Consider the following 26,319-nt stretch of genomic DNA (forward strand, 5'->3'; position numbering starts at 1 on the left):
GTGAACAGGCCCCACACCGCAGTAAGTGTTTATCTCTGCTGTCTCTCTCCTCCCTACTGCAGTGAACAGGCCCCACACCGCAGTAAGTGTTTATCTCTGCTGTCTGTGCTGAAGTGGCTACATCCTGTCTTACTTGTTTCTGACTGAAAAGTTCTGTTACCAGAATCCCTCATTTGAAAAACATTCCCTATTCCCTCAACCTCTCTTTACGTATGACGCTACACACAACAACACACACACACACACACACACACACACACACACACACACACACACACACACACACACACACACACACACACACACACACACACACACACACACACACGACAACTTGACCAACATGTATCTTTAAGATAGAGTAAGTGCCTGATTTAGTCCCATCATTCCTTATGGGCACCTTTTAAAGGGAATGTTCCCCTCGTTGGCATTAACAGTAAACGCTGCATATGTCAGCTACATCGTTAATTACCTTTAAATGGCCCATAGCCGACCGCACGATCGGATTGGATCCCGGCCTAACATGATTCTATCTCTTACACATGTGACGTTCTCCAACTTGTTTGTGTGTGTTTGTGTGTGTGTGTGTGTGTGTGTGTGTGTGTGTGTGTGTGTGTGTGTGTGTGTGTGTGTGTGTGTGTGTGTGTGTGTGTGTGTGTTGCGAGGGGCTGTCAGTCGTTTCTGTTTTCTCTCTATCTCTCTACTCCTCCCTTCTCTCCATTTCTCCCAGTCATCCTGTTTCTCTCGATCCCTCTCCCCTCCCCTCCCCTCCCCCAACCCTATTTCTCTCTCTCGCTCTCTTTTTCTCTGGCTGGGATCCAGAGTTTCCTGGGAAAGCAGGGCTGTGGTGCCCGGAAAAACCTCTCAGAGAGAAAGATAGAGAAAAGGAGAGAGGGAGGGAGAGAATGAGAGGGAGAAAAATAAAGACTTTCATAAACAAAGATAGTAAGAGAGAAAGAGAGAGAGAGGGGTAGAGAGACAGACAGAGAAAAGGAGAGCGGGAGAGAGAGAATGAGAGGGAGAAAAATAAAGACTTTCATAAACAAAGATAGTAAGAGAGAAAGAGATGGAAGAAGAGAAAAATACACACAGAGAAAGAGAGAAGCCTGAAAGGCAGCTACAGACTGAGGATTCACTCTGTCTTGTTCTGTTTATCTGAACAGGAACCAAGTTGTCTTCTGTGTATCACGTTAGCATGCTAGCATTATCCACTGTGACTAATGACAAGATTAGCCTCGTTTGCTAACCAAGGTCATTCTCTAAAGTCTTTCTCTCTCCCTCTCTCTTATCTCTCCCTCTCTCTCCATCTCCAGAGAGTGACCTTTCACCTCCTGAGAGTGGCTCGCATGATATGGCGTCTGGAGCTCAATAGGTGTGACTTCTGTTTGGGCACGCATGTGTTCTAGGTGTTCCTAACATGGTAAACATCTGACACTGCAGTATTAGTATTATTACTATCGTTGTTATTATTATTATTATTACTATTATTATTATTACTATTATGATGATTATTATTATTGTTATTATTATTGTTATGATTATTATGATTATTATATGACTATTATTATTATTATTATTATTACTATTATTATTATTATTATTGTTATTATGATTATTATTGTTATTATTATTATTACTATTATTATTACTATGATGATAATTATTATTATTATTGTTATTATTATTGTTATGATTATTATTATGATTGTCACGTCCTGGCCAGTATAAGGTTAATTGTTTTGTAGTTTGGTCAGGGCGTGACAGAGGGTATTTGTTTTATGTGGTTCAGGGTGGTGTGTTTTGTTAAAAGGGTGTTTGATTTAGTAATTCCGGGTTTTGGTTTATGTTTAGGTATTTCTATGTGGAGTCTAGTGAGTGTATGTCTATGTTTGGTTAATTGGGGTTGGGACTCTCAGTTGAAGGCAGGTGTTGTCTATCTGCCTTTGATTGAGAGTCCCATATAGTAGGGTGTGTTTGTGTTTGTTATTTGTGGGTGATTGTTCTGTGTTTAGCCTTGTGCCTTACCAGACTGTTTTTGTTGATCGTTCGTTTCTTTGTTATTTTTGTATGTTCATTTTGAGAGTAATTAAAAATCAAGATGAGCGTACACGTATCTGCTGCGTTTTGGTCCTCCTTCACCGACGACAACCGTGACAATGATTATTATTGTTATGATTATTATGATTATTATATGACTATTATTATTATTATTATTATTACTATTATTATTATTATTATTGTTATTATGATTATTATTATTATGATTATTATTATTATTCTATGTGTGTGGGATTTGCCTATGTCAGAGGAGAGAGAGCTGTAGTGTTCCAGTATGTAATGAAATGTAACAGCAACAAAACAAGCTCTCTCTAGATATCCAGGTTGAATAACAACAAAACAAGCTCTCTCTAGACATCCAGGTTGAATAACAACAAAACAAGCTCTCTCTAGACATCCAGGTTGAATAACAACAAAACAAACTCTCTCTAGACATCCAGGTTGAATAACAACAAAACAAGCTCTCTCTAGACATCCAGGTTGAATAACAACAAAACAAAATAGTATCTAGTAATGTGTAGATCAGGGAGGTTATTTTTAATGAGGACATTCCGTAAGTGGCTAGCTTGCATCAACTACCTTCATTAAAACCACTGCAAAGGTTTTGCCTGAAAACTATGGTTTCGAATCGCAACGTTCTGTTATGTCTGCTTTGTGATTTGTCGGGAGAGACATCTTCTCAGATTTTTCTTTTAGTTGTCCAGTGATTTTTGTTGTTGTTGGTTTCCTTTATGGAGGTACCAAGAGAGTCTGTCTTGATTCCAGACCCTAGTCCCTGCTGTTGCCCTAGGCTGGGGTTTAAGAGGCTAGTCGGGATATGGCCTGAATCCCTCTAAAAACACATCCTCTCCCTTCACCTGCTCTGGTGTACTACTAACCCACATCTCTCCCTTCACCTGCTCTGGTGTACTACTAACCCACATCTCTCCCTTCACCTGCTCTGGTGTACTACTAACCCACATCTCTCCCTTCACCTGCTCTGGTGTACTACTAACCCACATCTCTCCCTTCACCTGCTCTGGTGTACTACTAACCCACATCTCTCCCTTCACCTGCTCTGGTGTACTACTAACAGTATCCACAGGACAGTATCCAGCAGGACAGTACACTGGAGGACAGTACACAGGAGGACAGTACACAGCAGGACAGTACACAGGAGGACAGTATCCAGCAGGACAGTACACAGCAGGACAGCAGGACAGTACACAGCAGGACAGTATACAGCAGGACAGTACACAGCAGGGCAGTACACAGCAGGACAGTACACAGCAGGACAGTATACAGCAGGACAGTATACAGTAGGACAGCAGGACAGTACACAGCAGGACAGTACACAGCAGGACAGTACACAGCAGGACAGTATACAGCAGGACAGTATACAGCAGGACAGCAGGACAGTACACAGCAGGACAGTACACAGCAGGACTGTATACAGCAGGACAGCAGGACAGTACACAGCAGGACAGCAGGACAGTACACAGCAGGACAGCAGCACAGTACACAGCAGGACAGCAGGACAGTACACAGCAGGACAGCAGGACAGCGGGACAGTACACAGCAGGACAGTACACAGGAGGACAGTATCCAGCAGGACAGTATCCATCAGGACAGTACACAGGAGGACAGTACACAGCAGGACAGTATACAGCAGGACAGCAGGACAGTACACTGCAGGACAGCAGGACAGTACACTGCAGGACAGCAGGACAGTACACAGCAGGACAGCAGGACAGTACACAGCAGAACAGCAGGACAGTACACAGCAGGACAGCAGGACAGTACACAGCAGGACAGCAGGACAGTACACAGCAGGACAGCAGGACAGCAGGACAGTACACAGCAGGACAGCAGGACAGTACACAGCAGGACATTAGGACAGTACACAGCAGGACAGCAGGGCAGTACACAGCAGGACAGCAGGACAGTACACAGCAGGACAGTAGGACAGCAGGACAGTACACAGCAGGACAGTACACAGCAGGACAGCAGGACAGCAGGACAGTACACAGCAGGACAGTATACAGCAGGACAGTACACAGCAGGACAGCAGGACAGTACACAGCAGGACAGCAAGACAGCAGGACAGTACACAGCAGGACAGTAGGACAGCAGGACAGCAGAACAGTACACAGCAGGACAGCAGGACAGTACACAGCAGGACAGTAGGACAGTACACAGCAGGACAGCAGGACAGTACACAGCAGGACAGCAGGACAGTACACAGCAGGACAGCAGGACAGTACACAGCAGGTCAGCAGGACAGCAGGACAGTACACAGCAGGACAGCAGGACAGTACACAGCAGGACATTAGGACAGTACACAGCAGGACAGCAGGACAGTACACAGCAGGACAGTACACAGCAGGACAGCAGGACAGTACACAGCAGGACAGTATACAGCAGGACAGTACACAGCAGGACAGCAGGACAGTACAGAGCAGGACAGTTGGACAGTACACAGCAGGACAGTACACAGCAGGACAGCAGGACAGTACACAGCAGGACAGCAGGACAGTACACAGCAGGACATTAGGACAGTATACAGCAGGACAGCAGGACAGTACACAGCAGGACAGCAGGACAGTACACAGCAGGACAGCAGGACAGTACACAGCAGGACAGTATACAGCAGGACAGTACACAGCAGGACAGCAGGACAGTACACAGCATCAGACAGTCACTGTTCCATCATGATATAGTCCTATAACCTAACTCACCATGTTAAGACAGACTGGTCCATCATGATATAGTCCTATAACCTAACCCACCATGTTAAGACAGACTGGTCCATCATGATATAGTCCTATAACCTAACTCACCATGTTAAGACAGACTGGTCCATCATGATATAGTCCTATAACCTAACTCACCATGTTAAGACAGACTGGTCCATCATGATATAGTCCTATAACCTAACTCACCATGTTAAGACAGACTGGTCCATCATGATATAGTCCTATAACCTAACTCACCATGTTAAGACAGACTGGTCCATCATGATATAGTCCTATAACCTAACTCACCATGTTAAGACAGACTGTTCCATCATGATATAGTCCTATAACCTAACTCACCATGTTAAGACAGCCCTCATGAGACAGTCATTGGTCCATCATGTGCCACACAGACAGACACACAAAAACCTGTTCTGCTCCTCCACCAGAAAGGAATATTATATTTCAACAATACTATCTGATTATATAGCCTTTCCCCAGGCTTTAAACAATACCATCTGATTATATAGCCTCTACCCAGGCTTTAAACAATACTATCTGATTATATAGCCTCTACCCAGGCTTTAAACAATACTATCTGATTATATAGCCTCTACCCAGGCTTTCAACAATACTATCTGATTATATAGCCTCTACCCAGGCTTTAAACAATACTATCAGATTATATAGCCTCTACCCAGGCTTTCAACAATACTATCTGATTATATAGTCTCTACCCAGGCTTTAAACAATACTATCTGATTATATAGCCTCTACCCAGGCTTTAAACAATACTATCTGATTACATAGCCTCTACCCAGGCTTTCAACAATACTATCTGATTATATAGCCTCTACCCAGGCTTTAAACAATACTATCTGATTATATAGCCTCTACCCAAGTTTTAAACAATACCATCTGATTATATAGCCTCTACCCAGGTTTTAAACAATACTATTTGATTATATAGCCTCTACCCAGGCTTTAAACAATACTATCTGATTATATAGCCTCTACCCAGGCTTTAAACAATACTATCTGATTATATAGCCTCTACCCAGGCTTTCAACAATACTATCTGATTATATAGCCTCTACCCAGGCTTTCAACAATACTATCTGATTATATAGCCTCTACCCAGGCTTTAAACAATACTATCTGATTATATAGCCTCTACCCAGGCTTTCAACAATACAATCTGATTATATAGCCTCTACCCAGGCTTTAAACAATACTATCTGATTATATAGCCTCTACCCAGGCTTTAAACAATACTATCTGATTATATAGCCTCTACCCAGGTTTAAAACAATACTATCTGATTATATAGCCTCTACCCAGGCTTTCAACGATACTATCTGATTATATAGCCTCTACCCAGGCTTTAAACAATACTATCTGATTATATAGCCTCTACCCAGGCTTTAAACAATACTATCAGATTATATAGCCTCTACCCAGGCTTTCAACAATACTATCTGATTATATAGCCTCTACCCAGGCTTTAAACAATACTATCTGATTATATAGCCTCTACCCAGGCTTTAAACAATACCATCTGATTATATAGCCTCTACCCAGGCTTTAAACAATACTATCTGATTATATAGCCTCTACCCAGGCTTTAAACAATACTATCTGATTATATAGCCTCTACCCAGGCTTTAAACAATACTATCTGATTATATAGCCTCTACCCAGGCTTTAAACAATACTATCTGATTACATAGCCTCTACCCAGGCTTTAAACAATACTATCTGATTATATAGCCTCTACCCAGGCTTTAAACAATACTATCTGATTACATAGCCTCTACCCAGGCTTTAAACAATACTATCTGATTATATAGCCTCTACCCAGGCTTTAAACAATACTATCTGATTATATAGCCTCTACCCAGGCTTTAAACAATACTATCTGACTATATAGCCTCTACCCAGGCTTTAAACAATACTATCAGATTATATAGCCTCTACCCAGGCTTTAAACAATACTATCTGATTATATAGCCTCTACCCAGGCTTTAACAATACTATCTGATTATATAGCCTCTACCCAGGCTTTCAACAATACTATCTGATTATATAGCCTCTACCCAGGTTTTAAACAATACTATCTGATTATATAGTCTCTACCCAGGCTTTAAACAATACTATCTGATTACATAGCCTCTACCCAGGCTTTAAACAATACTATCTGATTACATAGCCTCTACCCAGGCTTTAAACAATACTATCTGATTATATAGCCTCTACCCAGGCTTCGTCCTGATTGGTCCAGGGAGCGGCATGGCCAATAGGGCCAGTATAGCACAGTGTTTTATGGGTACATATTCTTGATAGGACGAAGGTTGACATCGCACAACCCTAACACACACAAACCATGAATGAATTTTTAATGTCAGACAGTGATAAATGAATGTCTCTAGTCAGACCCGACAGCCTTGTTATCACCTAGCAACATACAAACCTACACACACTACACTACACACACTACACTCTACACACACTGCACACACTACACTAGACACTACACACACTACACACACTACACTCTACACACACTGCACACACTACACTACACACTACACACACTACACTACACACACTACACGACACACACTACACACTACACTACACACTACACACACTACACACGACACACTACACACACTACACTACACACACTACACTACACACACTACACTACACACACTACACACGACACACTACACTACACACACTACACTACACACACTACACACGACACACTACACTACACACACTACACTACACACACTACACACGACACACTACACTACACACACTACACTACACACACAACACACACTACATACTACACACACTACACACTACACTACATACTACACACACTACACACACTACACACACTACACAAACTACACACTCTACACACACACTACACAAACTACACACTCTACACACACACTACACTACACAAACGACACACTCTACACACTACACACTCTACACACACTACACTACACACTCTACACACACTACACTACACACTACACACTATACACACACTACACACTACACTACACACTATACACACACTACACACACTACACTACACACTACACAAACGACACACTCTACACACAATACACACACTACACACTACATTACACACACTACACTACACACTCTACACTACACACTCAAACGACACACTCTACACACTACACACTCTACACACACTACACTACACACTCTACACACACTACACTACACACTACACACTATACACACACTACACACTACTCTACACACTACACACTCTACACACACTACACACACTACATACACTACATTACACACTCTACACACACTACACACTCTACACACACTACACACACTACACTTCACACTACACTACCCACACTACACACTACACACTACACTCTACACACTCAAATACAATCTTAAAAAAAGGGGTCCAAAAGGGTTCTTCGGCTGTCTCCAAGGGAGAACCCTTTTTGGTTCCAGGTAGAACCCTCTGTGGAACACAGAACCCAAAAGGGTTCAACTTGGAACCAAAAAGGGTTCATCAAAGGGTTCTCCTATGGGGACAGTCGAAGAACCCTTTTAGGTTCTAGATAGAACCTTTTTTGTCAAAGCGTGTTCTCAGTTTGTTAACAATGAACTCTTTTGAACGTTGAATGCAGCTCTAACTTATCTGGAGTTGAAGACCAGAGAGAGACTGTAACATAATAACAACACACACAGTCTCTCTCTGACACAAACAAATGAGAGTGTGTGATTTTCTGTCTCTGACACGGCTGTCGTGTGTGTGTAGCTGTGTGTGTAGCTGTGTGTGTAGCTGTGTTTGTGTGTGTGTCTGTAGCTGTGTGTGTGTGTGTCTGTATATCTCTGTGTGTGTGTATCTCTGTGTGTGTAGCTGTGTGTGTGTGTGTGTGTGTATCTCTGTGTGTCTGTATATCTGTGTGTGTCTGTAGCTGTGTGTGTGTGTATCTCTGTGTGTCTGTATCTCTGTGTGTGTGTAGCTGTGTGTGTCTGTATCTCTGTGTGTGTGTAGCTGTGTGTGTGTGTGTGTGTGTGTGTGTGTGTGTGTGTGTGTGTGTGTGTGTGTGTGTGTATCTCTGTAAGACTCACCAGTTGAAACTCACTGCGTCGTGCGTAGGCGTCCTGTATCCCAGAATCCCTCCACAGAGCATCCAGCGCCAGACCATAAAGCTGGAATTCTATTGGTTCTACCGCCACTCCACCACGCCCCTCAAATGACATCACAAACATGCCGTGCTTCTCGTTTTCAGAGTTCTGCCACGGAATCCCCAGCTTGTCCCGTGCATCCACCAATACACGCATCCCCTATAGAACAATATATACATTAATATATACACCCTCCAATACACGCATCCCCTATAGAACACTATATACATTAATATATACACCCTCCAATACACGCATCCCCTATAGAACAATATATACATTAATATATACACCCTCCAATACACGCATCCCCTATAGAACACTATATACATTAATATATACACCCTCCAATACACGCATCCCCTATAGAACAATATATACATTAATATATACACCCTCCAATACACGCATCCCCTATAGAACAATATATACATTAATATATACACCCACCAATACACGCACCCCCTATAGAACAATATATACATTAATATATACACCCTCCAATACACGCATCCCCTATAGAACAATATATACATTAATATATACACCCTCCAATACACGCATCCCCTATAGAACAATATATACATTAAAATATACACCCTCCAATACACACATCCCCTATAGAACAATATATACATTAATATATACACCCTCCAATACACGCATCCCCTATAGAACAATATATACATTAATATATACACCCACCAATACACGCATCCCCTATAGTGTATGTATCTATCTACAACCAGTATTACAGTGTATGAATCTACAACCAGTGTTACAGTGTATGTATCTATCTACAACCAGTATTACAGTGTATGAATCTACAACCAGTGTTACAGTGTATGTATCTATCTACAACCAGTATTACAGTGTATGAATCTACAACCAGTGTTACAGTGTATGCATGTCATGTCCTGACCAGTAAAAGAGGTTGTTTGTTATTGTAGTTTGGTCAGGGCGTGGCAGGGGGTGTTTGTTTAGAGTGTTTCGGGGTTTGTTGGGCTATGTTCTTGTATGTCTATTTCTATGTGGTGTTTATTGGGTTGACCTTCAATTGGAAGCAGCTGCTCCTCGTTGCTTCTAATTGAAGGTCCTATTTAAGAGGGGTGTTTTTTCTATGGGATTTGCGGGTAGTTGTTTCCTGTTTTGTGTTCGTGCACCTGACGGGACTGTTTAGTGGCGTCTGTTGTTGTATACGTGTTTCTTTTGTTTTCCTTCTTTAATAAAATAAGAAGATTAGTTTACACGTTCCCGCTGCGTTTTGGTCCAATCCCTACGACACCCGTGACAATGTATCTATCTACAGCCAGTGTTACAGTGTATGTATCTATCTACAGCCAGTGTTACAGTGTATCTATCTATCTACAGCCAGTGTTACAGTGTATGTATCTATCTACAGCCAGTGTTACAGTGTATGTATCTATCTACAGCCAGTGTTACAGTGTATCTATCTATCTACAGCCAGTGTTACAGTGTATGTATCTATCTACAGCCAGTGTTACAGTGTATCTATCTATCTACAGCCAGTGTTACAGTGTATGTATCTACAGCCAGTGTTACAGTGTATGTATCTATCTACAGCCAGTGTTACAGTGTATCTATCTATCTACAGCCAGTGTTACAGTGTATCTATCTACAGCCAGTGTTACAGTGTATGTATCTATCTACAGCCAGTGTTACAGTGTATGTATCTATCTACAACCAGTGTTACAGTGTATGTATCTATCTACAGCCAGTGTTACAGTGTATCTATCTATCTACAGCCAGTGTTACAGTGTATCTATCTATCTACAGCCAGTGTTACAGTGTATCTATCTATCTACAGCCAGTGTTACAGTGTATGTATCTACAGCCAGTGTTACAGTGTATGTATCTATCTACAGCCAGTGTTAAAGTGTATGTATCTATCTACAGCCAGTGTTACAGTGTATGTATCTATCTACAGCCAGTGTTACAGTGTATGTATCTATCTACAGCCAGTGTTACAGTGTATGTATCTATCTACAGCCAGTGTTACAGTGTATGTATGTATCTACAGCCAGTGTTACAGTGTATGTATCTACAACCAGTATTACAGACTCTACACAATGTTCCCTCTAAGCTGCAGCACCCCGGGACTCTGCCGCGCAGAATAAATATCAGCCCCGCGCAGAGAAGCACGAGATTGAACTTCACTCAACGTTCTAGAGTTTTCCCCCTTTAGGTAGCACTATCAACGTTCTAGAGTCTGTGTAGAGTGGTGCATTTCAATGCAATAGAATCCTACTCCGATGCGTTCTGCGTACAACAAAAGTCTTGCATAGATTGTTTTATTTTGGTATGTTGCATTAAAAGTGGCTAATATTGAGTTGATTCGATCACAATTCCCATAGTAAAGGGAAACGTTTATAGTGTTACCTAAAGGGGGAAAACTCTAGAACGTTGATAGTGTTACCTAAAGGGGAAAACTCTAGAACGTTGATAGTGTCACCTAAAGGGGGAAAACTCTAGAACGTTGACAGTGTTACCTAAAGGGGAAAACTCTAGAACGTTGATAGTGTCACCTAAAGGGGGAAAACTCTAGAACGTTGACAGTGTTACCTAAAGGGGAAAACTCTAGAACGTTGATAGTGTCACCTAAAGGGGAAAACTCTAGAACGTTGATAGTGTTACCTAAAGGGGAAAACTCTACAACGTTGATAGTGTTACCTAAAGGGGAAAAACTCTAGAACGTTGACAGTGTTACCTAAAGGGGAAAAACTCTAGAACGTTGACAGTGTTACCTAAAGGGGAAAACGCTACAATGTTGATAGTGTTACCTAAAGGGGGAAAACTCTAGAACGTTGACAGTGTTACCTAAAGGGGAAAACGCTACAATGTTGATAGTGTTACCTAAAGGAGGAAACTCTAGAACGTTGATAGTGTTACCTAAAGGGGAAAACGCTACAATGTTGATAGTGTTACCTAAAGGGGGAAAACTCTACGTTGATAGTGTTACCTAAAGGGGAAAACTCTAGAACGTTGATAGTGTTACCTAAAGGGGAAAACGCTACAATGATGATAGTGTTACCTAAAGGGAGGAAACTCTAGAACGTTGATAGTGTTACCTAAAGGGGGAAAACTCTAGAACGTTGATAGTGTTACCTAAAGGGGAAAACGCTACAATGTTGATAGTGTTACCTAAAGGGAGGAAACTCTAGAACGTTGACAGTGTTACCTAAAGGGGGAAACTCTAGAACGTTGATAGTGTTACCTAAAGGGGAAAACTCTAGAACGTTGACAGTGTTACCTAAAAGGAGGAAACTCTAGAACGTTGACAGTGTTACCTAAAGGGGAAAACTCTACAACGTTGACAGTGTTACCTAAAAGGGGGAAAACTCTACAACGTTGATAGTGTTACCGAAAGGGGAAAACTCTAGAACGTTGACAGTGTTACCTAAAGGGAGGAAACTCTAGAATGTTGATAGTGTTACCTAAAGGGAGGAAACTCTAGAACGTTGACAGTGTTACCTAAAGGGAGGAAACTCTAGAACGTTGACAGTGTTACCTAAAGGGAGGAAACTCTAGAACGTTGACAGTGTTACCTAAAGGGGAAAACTCTAGAACGTTGACAGTGTTACCTAAAGGGAGGAAACTCTAGAACGTTGACAGTGTTACCTAAAGGGGGAAACTCTACAACGTTGATAGTGTTACCTAAAGGGAGGAAACTCTAGAACGTTGATAGTGTTACCTAAAGGGGAAAACTCTAGAACGTTGATAGTGTTACCTAAAGGGGAAAACTCTAGAACATTGATAGTGTTACCTAAAGGGGAAAACTCTACAACGTTGATAGTGTTACCTAAAGGGGAAAACTCTAGAACGTTGATAGTGTTACCTAAAGGGGAAAACTCTACAACGTTGATAGTGTTACCTAAAGGGGAAAACTCTAGAACGTTGATAGTGTTACCTAAAGGGGAAAACTCTAGAACGTTGATGGTGTTACCTAAAGGGGAAAACTCTAGAATGTTGATAGTGTTACCTAAAGGGGAAAACTCTAGAACGTTGATAGTGTTACCTAAAGGGAGGAAACTCTAGAACGTTGATAGTGTTACCTAAAGGGGAAAACTCTAGAACGTTGATAGTGTTACCTAAAGGGGGAAAACTCTAGAACGTTGATAGTGTCACCTAAAGGGGAAAACTCTACAACGTTGATAGTGTCACCTAAAGGGAGGAAACTCTACAACGTTGATAGTGTCACCTAAAGGGGAAAACTCTGCAACGTTGATAGTGTTACCTAAAGGGGAAAACTCTAGAACGTTGATAGTGTTACCTAAAGGGGGAAAACTCTACAACGTTGATAGTGTTACCTAAAGGGGAAAACTCTAGAACGTTGACAGTGTTACCTAAAGGGAGGAAACTCTAGAACGTTGATAGTGTTACCTAAAGGGGAAAACTCTAGAACGTTGACAGTGTTACCTAAAGGGAGGAAACTCTAGAACGTTGATAGTGTTACCTAAAGGGGGAAACTCTACAACGTTGATAGTGTTACCTAAAGGGAGGAAACTCTAGAACGTTGACAGTGTTACCTAAAGGGGGAAACTCTAGATCGTTGATAGTGTTACCTAAAGGGGGAAACTCTAGAACGTTGATAGTGTTACCTAAAGGAGGAAAACTCTACAAGGTTCATAGTGTTACCTAAAGGGAGGAAACTCTAGAACGTTGACAGTGTTACCTAAAGGGAGGAAACTCTAGAACGTTGACAGTGTTACCTAAAGGGGAAAACTCTAGAACGTTGACAGTGTTACCTAAAGGGAGGAAACTCTAGAACGTTGACAGTGTTACCTAAAGGGGGAAACTCTACAACGTTGATAGTGTTACCTAAAGGGAGGAAACTCTAGAACGTTGATAGTGTTACCTAAAGGGAGGAAACTCTAGAACGTTGATAGTGTTACCTAAAGGGGAAAACTCTAGAACGTTGATAGTGTTACCTAAAGGGAGGAAACTCTAGAACGTTGATAGTGTCACCTAAAGGGGAAAACTCTACAACGTTGATAGTGTTACCTAAAGGGGAAAACTCTACAACGTTGATAGTGTTACCTAAAGGGGCAAAACTCTAGAACGTTGATAGTGTTACCTAAAGGGGCAAAACTCTAGAACGTTGATAGTGTCACCTAAAGGGGAAAACTCTAGAACGTTGATAGTGTTACCTAAAGGGGAAAAACTCTAGAACGTTGATAGTGTTACCTAAAGGGGCAAAACTCTAGAACGTTGATAGTGTTACCTAAAGGGGGAAAACTCTAGAACGTTGATAGTGTTACCTAAAGGGGAAAAACTCTAGAACGTTGAGTGAAGTTCAATCCCGGGGTGCTGCAGCCTAGAGGGAACATTGGGTATAACAGAAGCTTCTCCAGTTAAACCCAGAAGATCCAGATAATGGATTAAATCATATAGACCCCGACCCATTCTCTCTGTCTCGCTCTCTCTTCACCAGCAGACAAACAGTCTGACCGTGTGTGTGTGTGTGTGTGTGTGTGTGTGTGTGTGTGTGTGTGTGTGTGTGTGTGTGTGTGTGTGTGTGTGTGTGTGTATGTGTGTGTGTGTGTGTGTGTGTCAGACATGTGAGTTTCATTAAGTCCCCAGTAATTAAACAGTAGCTTTAAAAAATATATATGATGTTGTTAGATGTCTTTTTATAAATTGTGTGTGTGTGTGTGTGTGTGTGTGTGTGTGTGTGTGTGTGTGTGTGTGTGTGTGTGTGTGTGTGTGTGTGTGTGTGTGTGTGTGTGTGTGTGTGAGCAGTGGTGTAAAGTACTTGAGTAAAAATACTTTAAAGAACTACTTAAGTTGTTTTTGGGGGTATCTGTACTTTTCTATTTTTATTTTCGACAACTTTTACTTCACTACATTCCTAAAGAAAATAATGAATGTTTTAGTCCATACATTTTCCCTGACACCCAAAAGTATTTTCAAATGCTTAGCAGGGCAGGAAAATGGTCCAATTTACACACTTATCAAGAGAACATCCCTGGTCATCCCTACTGCCTCTGATCTGGTGGACTCACTAAACAGAGAACATCCCTGGTCATCCCTACTGCCTCTGATCTGGTGGACTCACTAAACAGAGAACATCCCTGGTCATCCCTACTGCCTCTGATCTGGTGGACTCACTAAACAGAGAACATCCCTGGTCATCCCTACTGCCTCTGATCTGGTGGACTCACTAAACAGAGAACATCCCTGGTCATCCCTACTGCCTCTGATCTGGTGGACTCACTAAACAGAGAACATCCCTGATCATCCCTGCTGCCTCTGATCTGGTGGACTCACTAAACAGAGAACATCCCTGGTCATCCCTACTGCCTCTGATCTGGTGGACTCACTAAACAGAGAACATCCCTGGTCATCCCTACTGCCTCTGATCTGGTGGACTCACTAAACAGAGAACATCCCTGGTCATCCCTACTGCCTCTGATCTGGTGGACTCACTAAACATCACATGCTTCATTTGTAACTGATGTCTGAGGGTTGGAGTGGCTATCTGTAAATAAACCACTCAAACACAAAGTATGACAATTGGAAACTTTTTCTAGCTCTCTCTGTGTGTGTGTGTGTGTGTGTGTGTGTGTGTGTGTGTGTGTGTGTGTGTGTGTGTGTGTGTGTGTGTGTGTGTGAGTATCAGAGAAAGAGAGAGAAACTAGTAGTTACTTCCTCACTACCGTGACACACACACACACACACACACACACACACATGCGTGTTCGGCCACACATACACATCTAAGTCTGCTGGCTGATGCCGCGTTCACATGCTGGTCAGAACTAGGAAACTCTTGGCATTTCAGATTTGCTTAGAAAGTCAGTTAAAATCCGAGTTCTGACGTGTGAACGTGGCATGAGAGCCAGACGTGAGTCACACTGTGTCATAGTTAATGTGTCATAGTTAATGTGTCATAGTTAATGTGTCATAGTTAGGTACAAAGTGTACGTCTGGTCTGCATGGGACCACTGATCCATTAGATACAAACCTAACCACTGATCTAAAACCAGTTTTACTTAGTGTGTACATCTGACACCACTGATCTAAAACCAGTTTTACTTAGTGTGTACATCTGACACCACTGATCCAAAACCAGTTTTACTTAGTGTGTACATGTGACACCACTGATCTAAAACCAGTTTTACTTAGTGTGTACATCTGACACCGCTGATCTAAAACCAGTTTTACTTAGTGTGTACATCTGACACCACTGATCTAAAACCAGTTTTACTTAGTGTGTACATCTGACACCGCTGATTTAAAACCAGATTCACTTAGTGTGTACATCTGACACCGCTGATCTAAAACCAGTTTTACTTAGTGTGTACATCTGACACCGCTGATCTAAAACCAGTTTTACTTAGTGTGTACATCTGACACCACTGATCTAGGACCAGTTTTCCCTACCCCAGTCCTACCCATTCTATGGAGAGGAAAATGCACAAACGGACTTAATATCCAATGTTTTGTCAATGAGAGTAGAAGCTGACTTGGGATCAGTGTCCAGGTGACAAACTCCATATACAGTAGAGAATAATAGGGTAGAAGCTGACTTGGGATCAGTTCCCAAGAGACAAACTCCATATACAGTAGAGAATAATAGGGTAGAAGCTGACTTGGGCCTAATATCCAACGTATTGTCAATGAGATCAACACTCAGAACTTTAGCTTTTGAATTGAACTAACTAGGATGGGCCTCTGCCTAATGCGTGTCAATACAGCGCACGGAGAATTGATTGAATAACGTTGTTTTCCCTTGGAGAAATGCCATGCTACAATAACATAGGCCTGTTCACTGCATGACTCACAATGGTTATAACTATTATCTAAAGTATTTCTATTGGCTACCTTTATGATATTCTCAAAGATTGTGTCCCGGAAGTCGAGTAGAGCTTTCTTGTCGAACTCTTTCCCATTAATAATCCTCATCTGTTTGAGGAAGGTCGATTTGCCGCTCTCTCCAGCACCGAGGAGAAGGATCTTCACTAGCCGCCTCACAGCACGCCTCTCTCGGGCAAGCATGGCATCAATCTCCCGGCTCTTCCGCCGAGCCTCTCGCTCCTGGACCGCGTCCCTTTCCCGGATCCTGTCCTTGCTGCCGCCCGCCTCTCGGGTGGCCTCGGCCGGCAGCAGGCAGCGGCTCAGGCTCCGCACAACTCCCGACATGGTCCGTTTTTAACCAACCAACCAACCAACCCACCAAACTTCAGCAGAACCTTTTCATAATACGAGAAGAGTCCAGCCTACACCCCCATTCAATAGGCTACGGTTCGATTATACCATTTTAGCCGTAGCAGGGTTATCCGATTTAAATAAAACCTCAGATTGTATCGTTCCACTCTGAGGAAAAAAGTGAGAAATTAGGCTATTCCGATATCCAAGTTCTTGACATGATACGAGATAATCCACTCCGCTTTAATATATTTATATTAGCCTAGACGTTTAAGTGGCTAGGATTATCAAAATGAAAAAGAAGATTTTTTCGTGCATTAAAATAGATCCAGTTTATTTCTCCGTTATGCGCCGAGCCGCATAGTTGCGCGAGTTGGAGATACTCCCGTGTCCATTTTGGTTTAGAGTTTGATGTGTTTGTTCTCTTCTCAAATAAAGAACCAGCGAAGTGGACAGGGGGAAAAACACAACCACCGCCGCGACAAAAGTCGTCCAACAAGCGTTATAAACTCGGTATAAACGATATCACCGTCCGTGTATCTAGACTAAAGTTTAGCCTACCTAACAAACAAACTTCAGTAAAATAAAAGCAAATGTTGCCTCGATGTAGATTAGGAGGATTCCCCGGGGATTTCTGAACTTGAGAACACTGACAAAAGGCAAGAGTGGGAGCGAGAGTCTGGCCCAATGATTTATATATACACTAGGTGACTAACAGGGGGTGCTGTTTTGAAGCCACTGAGCCTCCATATTGGCACTCGGCGCTGAAAAAAATATATTTTGGAAGCTATATAAATGCATTTGGCCTCGTAGTGGCCCACACAGAGTTGGGCTGTAGTTGTAGTGGGCTGTTCCATGTCCGCTACATACTGTCTTGGTCTAGTCTAAGACTGCTACAGCACTACTCCGGACGGCAGATAGGGGGCGACTCAACACCACTCTATCACTACGGGAGGCGCCTAGAAAGAACACTGGGACATAGAGCTCAATGTTTTGATAGAATCAAGTCAGAACACTAGGATGTAGGGCTCAATGTTTTGATAGAATCAAGTCAGAACACTAGGATGTAGGGCTCAATGTTTTGATAGAATCAAGTCAGAACACTAGGATGTAGAGCTCAATGTTTTGATAGAATCAAGTCAGAACACTAGGATGTAGAGCTCAATGTTTTGATAGAATCAAGTCAGAACACTAGGATGTAGAGCTCAATGTTTTGATAGAATCATAACAAATGTAATACAATAGAGAATAATAGAGTAGAAGCTGACTTGGGATCAGTGTCCAGGTGACAAAACTCCATCCCCTTCTAGAAGACTTGTTGTGTCTGGAACACTAGTTGTCTCTCCTCTCATGTCTCAGAGCAGGGCTGGAACACTAGTTGTCTCTCCTCTCATGTCTCAGAGCAGGGCTGGAACACTAGTTGTCTCTCCTCCCATGTCTCAGAGCAGGGCTGGGACACTAGTTGTCTCTCCTCCCATGTCTCAGAGCAGGGCTGGGACACTAGTTGTCTCTCCTCTCATGTCTCAGTGCAGGGCTGGGACACTAGTTGTCTCTCCTCCCATGTCTCAGAGCAGGGCTGAACACTAGTTATCTCTCCTCCCATGTCTCAGAGCAGGGCTGGGACACTAGTTATCTCTCCTCCCATGTCTCAGAGCAGGGCTGGGACACTAGTTATCTCTCCTCCCATGTCTCAGAGCAGGGCTGGGACACTAGTTGTCTCTCCTCCCATGTCTCAGAGCAGGGCTGGGACACTAGTTATCTCTCCTCCCATGTCTCAGAGCAGGGCTGGGACACTAGTTGTTTCTCCTCCCATGTCTCAGAGCAGGGCTGGGACACTAGTTATCTCTCCTCCCATGTCTCAGAGCAGGGCTGGGACACTAGTTATCTCTCCTCCCATGTCTCAGAGCAGGGCTGGGACACTAGTTATCTCTCCTCCCATGTCTCAGAGCAGGGCTGAACACTAGTTATCTCTCCTCTCATGTCTCAGAGCAGGGCTGGGACACTAGTTATCTCTCCTCCCATGTCTCAGAGCAGGGCTGGGACACTAGTTGTCTCTCCTCCCATGTCTCAGAGCAGGGCTGGGACACTAGTTGTCTCTCCTCTCATGTCTCAGAGCAGGGCTGGGACACTAGTTATCTCTCCTCCCATGTCTCAGAGCAGGGCTGGGACACTAGTTGTTTCTCCTCCCATGTCTCAGAGCAGGGCTTGGACACTAGTTGTCTCTCCTCCCATGTCTCAGAGCAGGGCTGGGACACGAGTTGTCTCTCCTCTCATGTCTCAGTGCAGGGCTGGGACACTAGTTGTCTCTCCTCCCATGTCTCAGAGCAGGGCTGGGACACTAGTTGTCTCTCCTCCCATGTCTCAGAGCAGGGCTGGGACACTAGTTGTCTCTCCTCTCATGTATCAGAGCAGGGCTGGGACACTAGTTATCTCTCCTCCCATGTCTCAGAGCAGGGCTGGGACACTAGTTGTCTCTCCTCTCATGTATCAGAGCAGGGCTGGGACACTAGTTGTCTCTCCTCCCCTTGGGTTGTGCCGTGGCGGAGACCTTTGTGGCCTATACTCAGCCTTGTCTCCGGATAGTAAGTTGGTGATTGAAGATATCCCTCTAGTGGTGTGGGGGCTGTGCTTTGGCAAAGTGGGTGGGGTTATATCAAATCAAATCAAATCAAATGTATTTATATAGCCCTTCGTATATCAGCTGAAATCTCAAAGTGCTGTACAGAAACCCAGCCTAAAACCCCAAACAGCAAGCAATGCATGTGAAAGAAGCACGGTGGCTAGGAAAAACTCCCTAGGAAAAACTCCCTAGAAAGGCCAAAAACCTAGGAAGAAACCTAGAGAGGAACCAGGCTATGAGGGGTGGCCAGTCCTCTTCTGGCTGTGCCGGGTGGATATTATAACAGAACATGGTCAAGATGTTAAAATGTTCATAAATGACCAGCATGGTCAAATAATAATAATCATAGTAGTTGTCGAGGGTGCAACAAGCACGTCCGGTGAACAGGTCAGGGTTCCGTAGCCGTAGGCAGAACAGTTGAAACTGGAGCAGCAGCATGGCCAGGTGGACTGGGGACAGCAAGGAGTCATCATGCCAGGTAGTCCCGAGGCATGGTCCTAGGGCTCAGGTCCAGAGAAAGAAAGAAAGAGAGAATTAGAGAGAGCATATTTAAATTCACACAGGACACCGGATAAGACAAGAGAATACTCCAGATGTAACAGACTGACCCTAGCCCCCCGACACATAAACTACTGCAGCATAAATACTGGAGGCTGAGACAGGAGGGATCAGAAGACACTGTGGCCCCATCCGATGATACCCCCGGACAGGGCCAAACAGGCAGGATATAACCCCACCCACTTTGCCAAAGCACAGCCCCCACACCACTAGAGGGATGTCTACAACCACCAACTTACCGTCCGAAGACAAGGCCGAGTATAGCCCACAAAAATCTCCGCCATGGCACAACCCAAGGGGGGGGGCGCCAACCCAGACAGGAAGACCACGTCAGTGACTCAACCCACTCAAGTGACGCACCCCTCCCATGGACGGCATGGAAGAACACCAGTAAGTCAGTGACTCAGCCCCTGTAATAGGGTTAGAGGCAGAGAATCCCAGTGGAAAGAGGGGAACTGGCAAGGCAGAGACAGCAAGGGCGGTTCGTTGCTCCAGCCTTTCCGTTCACCTTCACACTCCTGGGCCAGACTATACTTAATCATAGGACCTACTGAAGAGATAAGTCTTCAGTAAAGACTTAAAGGTTGAGACTGAGTCTGCGTCTCTCACATGGGTAGTGTCATGACGTTGGCCTCTTTGGATACAGGAAGGACAGTTGACCCCCTCCCCTTTGTACCATCACCCAACCTACCTTCCCCCCAACCCAGGGTTGTAAAAATTCCAAGAGGAGAATCTACTACAACATGTTTCATAGAGAGACAAAGGAAATTCTTCCAACTCATAGAATTGGAGAACCGAGCGACATGTGTGTTCTGGAGAAGATATGGAAGATTGATGAAGACTCCAGCTACGAACTGATCCGCTTGGTACAATTTTGTGATACTCAGAAGAGACAAAATAGCCATATTACCCTAAAACGGTCTACATGATAGCCTCAGCGATGAGACTCGAATCCACATGGTTGTATAAAATGTATTAATAAGGTTAAAACTATTTGTAATACATTGAGATGCTATGTACTGATGTTAATGTGATAGACTTGGTTACAGGAATACAATTCTAACTCAGTCATAGGCACGCCCCCAGGGACACATACAGGACCAGGCGTCATTTGACAAGCCTGTTCTATGGGCACTATAAAACACCCCCTGATTTACATTTCTACAGACCAGGCCTCCACTCCATTGTGAGTTTGGCCCATAGGTTTGACCAGCCAAGTACTCTACTGAAAGTGAACCATACCACGTGGTTAACTTTTAGACTATTGATACCGACAGAATAAGAACAAGTCTTTGATATTAATTATTAGTCTGCAGCTAAGTAAATTATATCATTGAACGCGAAGACCAACCACATCCATTCTAATGTCGCTCTGAAAGAGCCATTCTAACCGAGAGAGAGAGAGAGAGAGAACGCTGACAAACTCTCCATCAGAACAAAACTCTCCAACAATAATCCCGACGACACATGAGCGTAAATATATATTGATTGCAATTGTTCCCGAATGAGTGAGCCTTCAATTGTCAATTGTTAATATTAATGAACTCTGTGTAACTTCTCAGCTTACCGTTTTATGACCCATTGTCTAACAGACCAGCCATGCTTGTTAGCCAGTAGGGCACATTCCTCTACCCATCATTTGTGACGATAGTTACTGTTTGTATGTTTTCTGTTAATTACTTAGTGTAGTAAATAAATGATTTTAAGACAATTGATGTATGGATGATTTTAGTAAAGACTGGGTTTGTGCAGATAACCAAGAATTTACAACTTTCATGATGAGACTGAAAATAAGAGAAGGGTTAATATTGACTGCTATCGATGTAAAATATTACTAAGTATTTTAAGAGTTTATTCAGAAGATAACAGCTCTATAAACGTTCTTCTGTGGTGCCCCGACTTTCTAGTTAATTACATTTACATGATTAGCTTAATCAGGTAATATTAATTACAGAGAAATAATTTTATAAGTTAGCATGTCATATCACTTAATCCGGCATAGCCAAAGACACAACAGTAGGCAGACCATTCCATAAAAATGGAGCTCTATAGGAGAAAGCCCTACCTCCAGCCGTTTGCTTAGAAATTCTAGGGACAATTAGGAGGTCTGCGTCTTGTGACCATAGCGTACGTATAGGTATGTACGGCAGGACCAAATCGGAAAGATAGGTAGGAGCAAGCCCATGTAATGCTTTGTAGGTTAGCAGTAAAACCTTGAAATCAGCCCTTGCCTTAACAGGAAGCCAGTGTAGGGAGGCTAGCACTGGAGTAATATGATCAAATTTTTTGGTTCTAGTCAGGATTCTAGCAACCGTATTTAGCACTAACTGAAGTTTGTTTAGTGCTTTATCCGGGTAGCCGGAAAGTAGAGCATTGCAGTAGTCCAGCCTAGAAGTAACAAAAGCATGGATTCATTTTTCTGCGTCATTTTTGGACAGAAAGTTTCTGATTTTTGCAATGTTACGTAGATGGAAAAAAGCTGTCCTTGAAACAGTCTTGATATGTTCTTCAAAAGAGAGATCAGGGTCCAGAGTAACGCCGAGGTCCTTCACAGTTTTATTTGTGACGACTGTACAACCATCCAGATTAATTGTCAGATTCAACAGAAGATCTCTTTGTTTCTTGGGACCTAGAACAAGCATCTCTGTTTTGTCCGAGTTTAAAAGTAGAACGTTTGCAGCCATCCACTTCCTTATGTCTGAAACACAGGCTTCTAGCGAGGGCAATTTTGGGGCTTCACCATGTTTCATTGAAATGTACAGCTGTGTGTCGTCCGCATAGCAGTGAAATTTAACATTATGTTTTCGAATGACATCCCCAAGAGGTAAAATATATAGTGAAAACAATAGTGGTCCTAAAACGGAACCTTGAGGAACACCGAAGTTTACAATTGATTTGTCAGAGGACAAACCATTCACAGAGACAAACTGATATCTTTCCGACAGATAAGATCTAAACCAGGCCAGAACTTGTCCATGTGTGCACAAGTGCAGTCTCAGTGCTATGATGGGGTCTAAAACCAGACTGAAGCGTTTCGTATACATTGTTTGTCTTCAGGAAGGCAGTGAGTTGCTGTGCAACAGCTTTTTCTAAAATTTTTGAGAGGAATGGAAGATTCGATATAGGCCGATAGTTTTTTAGAATTTCTGGGTCAAGATTCGGCTTTTTCAAGAGAGGCTTTATTACTGCCACTTTTAGTGAGCTTGGTACACATCCGGTGGATAGAGAGCCGTTTATTATGTTCAACATAGGAGGGCCAAGCACAGGAAGCAGCTCTTTCAGTAGTTTAGTTGGAATAGGGTCCAGTATGCAGCTTGAGGGTTTGGAGGCCATGATTATTTTCATCATTGTGTCAAGAGATATAGTACTAAAACACTTTAGTATCTCCCTTGATCCTAGGTCCTGGCAGAGTTGTGCAGACTCAGGACAATGAAGCTTTGGAGGAAATTTAAAGAGGAGTCTGTAATTTGCTTTCTAATGATCATGATCTTTTCCTCAAAGAAGTTCATAAATGTATTACTGCTGAAGTGAAAGCCATCCTCCATTTGCGAATGCTGCTTTTTAGTTAGCTTTGCGACAGTATCAAAAAGAAATTTTGGATTGTTCTTATTTTCCTCAATTAAGTTGGAAAAATAGGATGATCGAGCAGCAGTGAGGGCTCTTCGATACTGCACGGTACTGTCTTTCCAAGCTAGTCGGAAGACTTCCAGTTTGGTGTGGCGCCATTTCCGTTCCAAATTTCTGGAAGCTTGCTTCAGAGCTCGTGTATTTTCTGTATACCAGGGAGCTAGTTTCTTATGACAGATGTTTTTAATTTTTAGGGGTGCAACTGCATCTAGGGTATTGCGCAAGGTTAAATTGAGTTCCTCGGTTAGGTGGTTAACTGATTTTTGTCCTCTGACGTCCTTGGGTAGGCAGAGGGAGTCTGGAAGGGCATCAAGGAATCTTTGTTGTCTGAGAATTTATAGCACGACTTTTAATGCTCCTTGGTTGGGGTCTGAGCAGATTATTTGTTGCAATTGTAAACGCAATAAAATGGTGGTCCGATAATCCAGGATTAATTGGAAAAACATTAAGATCCACAACATTTATTCCATGGGACAAAACTAGGTCCAGAGTATGACTGTGGTAGTGAGTAGGTCCAGAGACATGTTGGACAAAACCCACTGAGTCGATAATGGCTCCGAAAGCCTTTTGGAGTGGGTCTGTGGACTTTTCCATGTGAATGTTAAAGTCACCAAAAATTAGAATATTATCTGCTATGACTACAAGATCCGATAGGAATTCAGGGAACTCAGTGAGGAACACTGCATATGGCCCAGGAGGCCTGTAAACAGTAGCTATAAAAAGTGAGTGAGTAGGCTGCATAGATTTCATGACTAGAAGCTCAGAAGACGAAAACGTCATTGTTTTTTTTTTTGTAAATTGAAATTTGCTATCGTAGATGTTAGCAACACCTCCGCCTTTGCCGGATGCACGGGGGGTATGGTCACTAGTGTAACCAGGGGGTGAGGCCTCATTTAACACAGTAAATTCATCAGGCTTAAGCCATGTTTCAGTCAGGCCAATCACATCAAGATTATGATCAGTGATTAGTTCATTGACTATAACTGCCTTGGAAGTGAGGGATCTAACATTAAGTAACCCAATTTTGAGATGTGAAGTATCACAATCTCTTTCAATAATGGCAGGAATGGAGGAGGTCTTTATACTAGTGAGATTACTAAAGCGAACACCGCCATTTTTTATTTTGCCCAACCTAGATCGAGGCACAGACACGGTCTCAATGGGGAAAGCTGAGCTGACTACGCTGACTGTGCTAGTGGCAGACTCCACTAAGCTGGCAGGCTGGCTAACAGCCTGCTGCCTGGCCTGCACCCTATTTCATTGTGGAGCTAGAGGAGTTAGAGCCCTGTCTATGTTCGTAGGTAAGATGAGAGCACCCCTCCAGCTAGGATAGAGTCCATCACTCCTCAACAGGCCAGGCTTGGTCCTGTTTGTGGGTGAGTCCCAGAAAGAGGGCCAGTTATCTACAAATTCTATCTTTTGGGAGGGGCAGAACACAGTTTTCAACCAGCGATTGAGTTGTGAGACTCTGCTGTAGAGCTCATCACTCCCCCTAACTGGGAGGGGGCCAGAGACAATTAATCGATGCCGACACATCTTTGTAGCTGATTTACACGCTGAAGCTATGTTGCGCTTGGTGACCTCTGACTGTTTCATCCTAACATCGTTGGTGCCGACGTGGATAACAATATCTCTATACTCTCTACACTCGCCAGTTTTAGCTTTAACCAGCACCGTCTTTAGATTAGCCTTAACGTCGGTAGCCCTGCCCGCTGGTAAACAGTGTATGATCGCTGGATGATTCGTTTTAAGTCTAATACTGCGGGTAATGGAGTCGCCAATGACTAGGGTTTTCAATTTGTCAGAGCTAATGGTGGGAGCCGTCCGTTTGGCCCTGTCCGGGGGTATCATCAGATGGGGCCACAGTGTCTCCCGACCCCTCCTGTCTCAGCCTCCAGTATTTATGCTGCAGTAGTTTATGTGTCGGGGGGCTAGGGTCAGTCTGTAATATCTGGAATATTTCTCCTGTCTTATCCGGTGTCCTTTTTGAATTTAAGTATGCTATCTCTAATTCTCTTTCTTTCTCTCTTTTTCTCTCTTTTTCTCTCTTTCTTTCTCTCTTTCTTAATCTCTTTCTTTCTGTCTCTCTCGGAGGACCTGAGCACTATGACCATGCCTCAGGACTACCTGGCCTGATGACTCCTTGCTGTCCTCAGTCCACCTGGCCGTGCTGCTGCTCCAGTTTCAACTGTTCTGCCTGTGGCTATGGAACCCTGACCTGTTCACCGGACGTGCTACCTTGTCCCAGACCTGCTGTTTTCAACTCTCTAGAGACAGCAGGAGCGGTAGAGATACTCTGAATGATCGGCTATGAAAAGCCAACTGACATTTACTCCTGAGGTCCTGACCTGTTGC

The 26,319-nt window shown here is 43.2% G+C and overlaps 1 protein-coding gene and 1 long non-coding RNA gene across 2 annotated transcripts in view; both read right to left on the bottom strand.

Annotated features, from left to right (window-relative positions):
• Positions 1 to 17,877, bottom strand: part of LOC115181662 (guanine nucleotide-binding protein subunit alpha-12) — a 31,415-nt gene extending 13,538 nt beyond the window's left edge. The window contains exons 1-2 of the mRNA XM_029743491.1: positions 16,836 to 17,877; positions 8,934 to 9,149 (exon numbers count right to left, since the gene is read on the bottom strand). Of these exons, the coding sequence (XP_029599351.1) occupies positions 8,934 to 9,149; positions 16,836 to 17,153 (534 nt within the window). The 5' untranslated portion in view covers positions 17,154 to 17,877. The remainder of the gene's footprint in view (positions 1 to 8,933; positions 9,150 to 16,835) is intronic.
• Positions 2,743 to 3,153, bottom strand: LOC115181663 (uncharacterized). Its single transcript, XR_003873485.1, has 2 exons — positions 2,955 to 3,153; positions 2,743 to 2,915 (listed from the first exon to the last, which is right to left on the bottom strand). It is a non-coding gene; the product is annotated as an uncharacterized LOC115181663 (long non-coding RNA).
• Positions 17,878 to 26,319: the final 8,442 nt, after the last annotated feature.

Source organism: Salmo trutta, unplaced genomic scaffold (assembly GCF_901001165.1).
Source record: "Salmo trutta unplaced genomic scaffold, fSalTru1.1, whole genome shotgun sequence".
In the NCBI taxonomy this organism is placed as follows: domain Eukaryota; kingdom Metazoa; phylum Chordata; class Actinopteri; order Salmoniformes; family Salmonidae; genus Salmo; species Salmo trutta.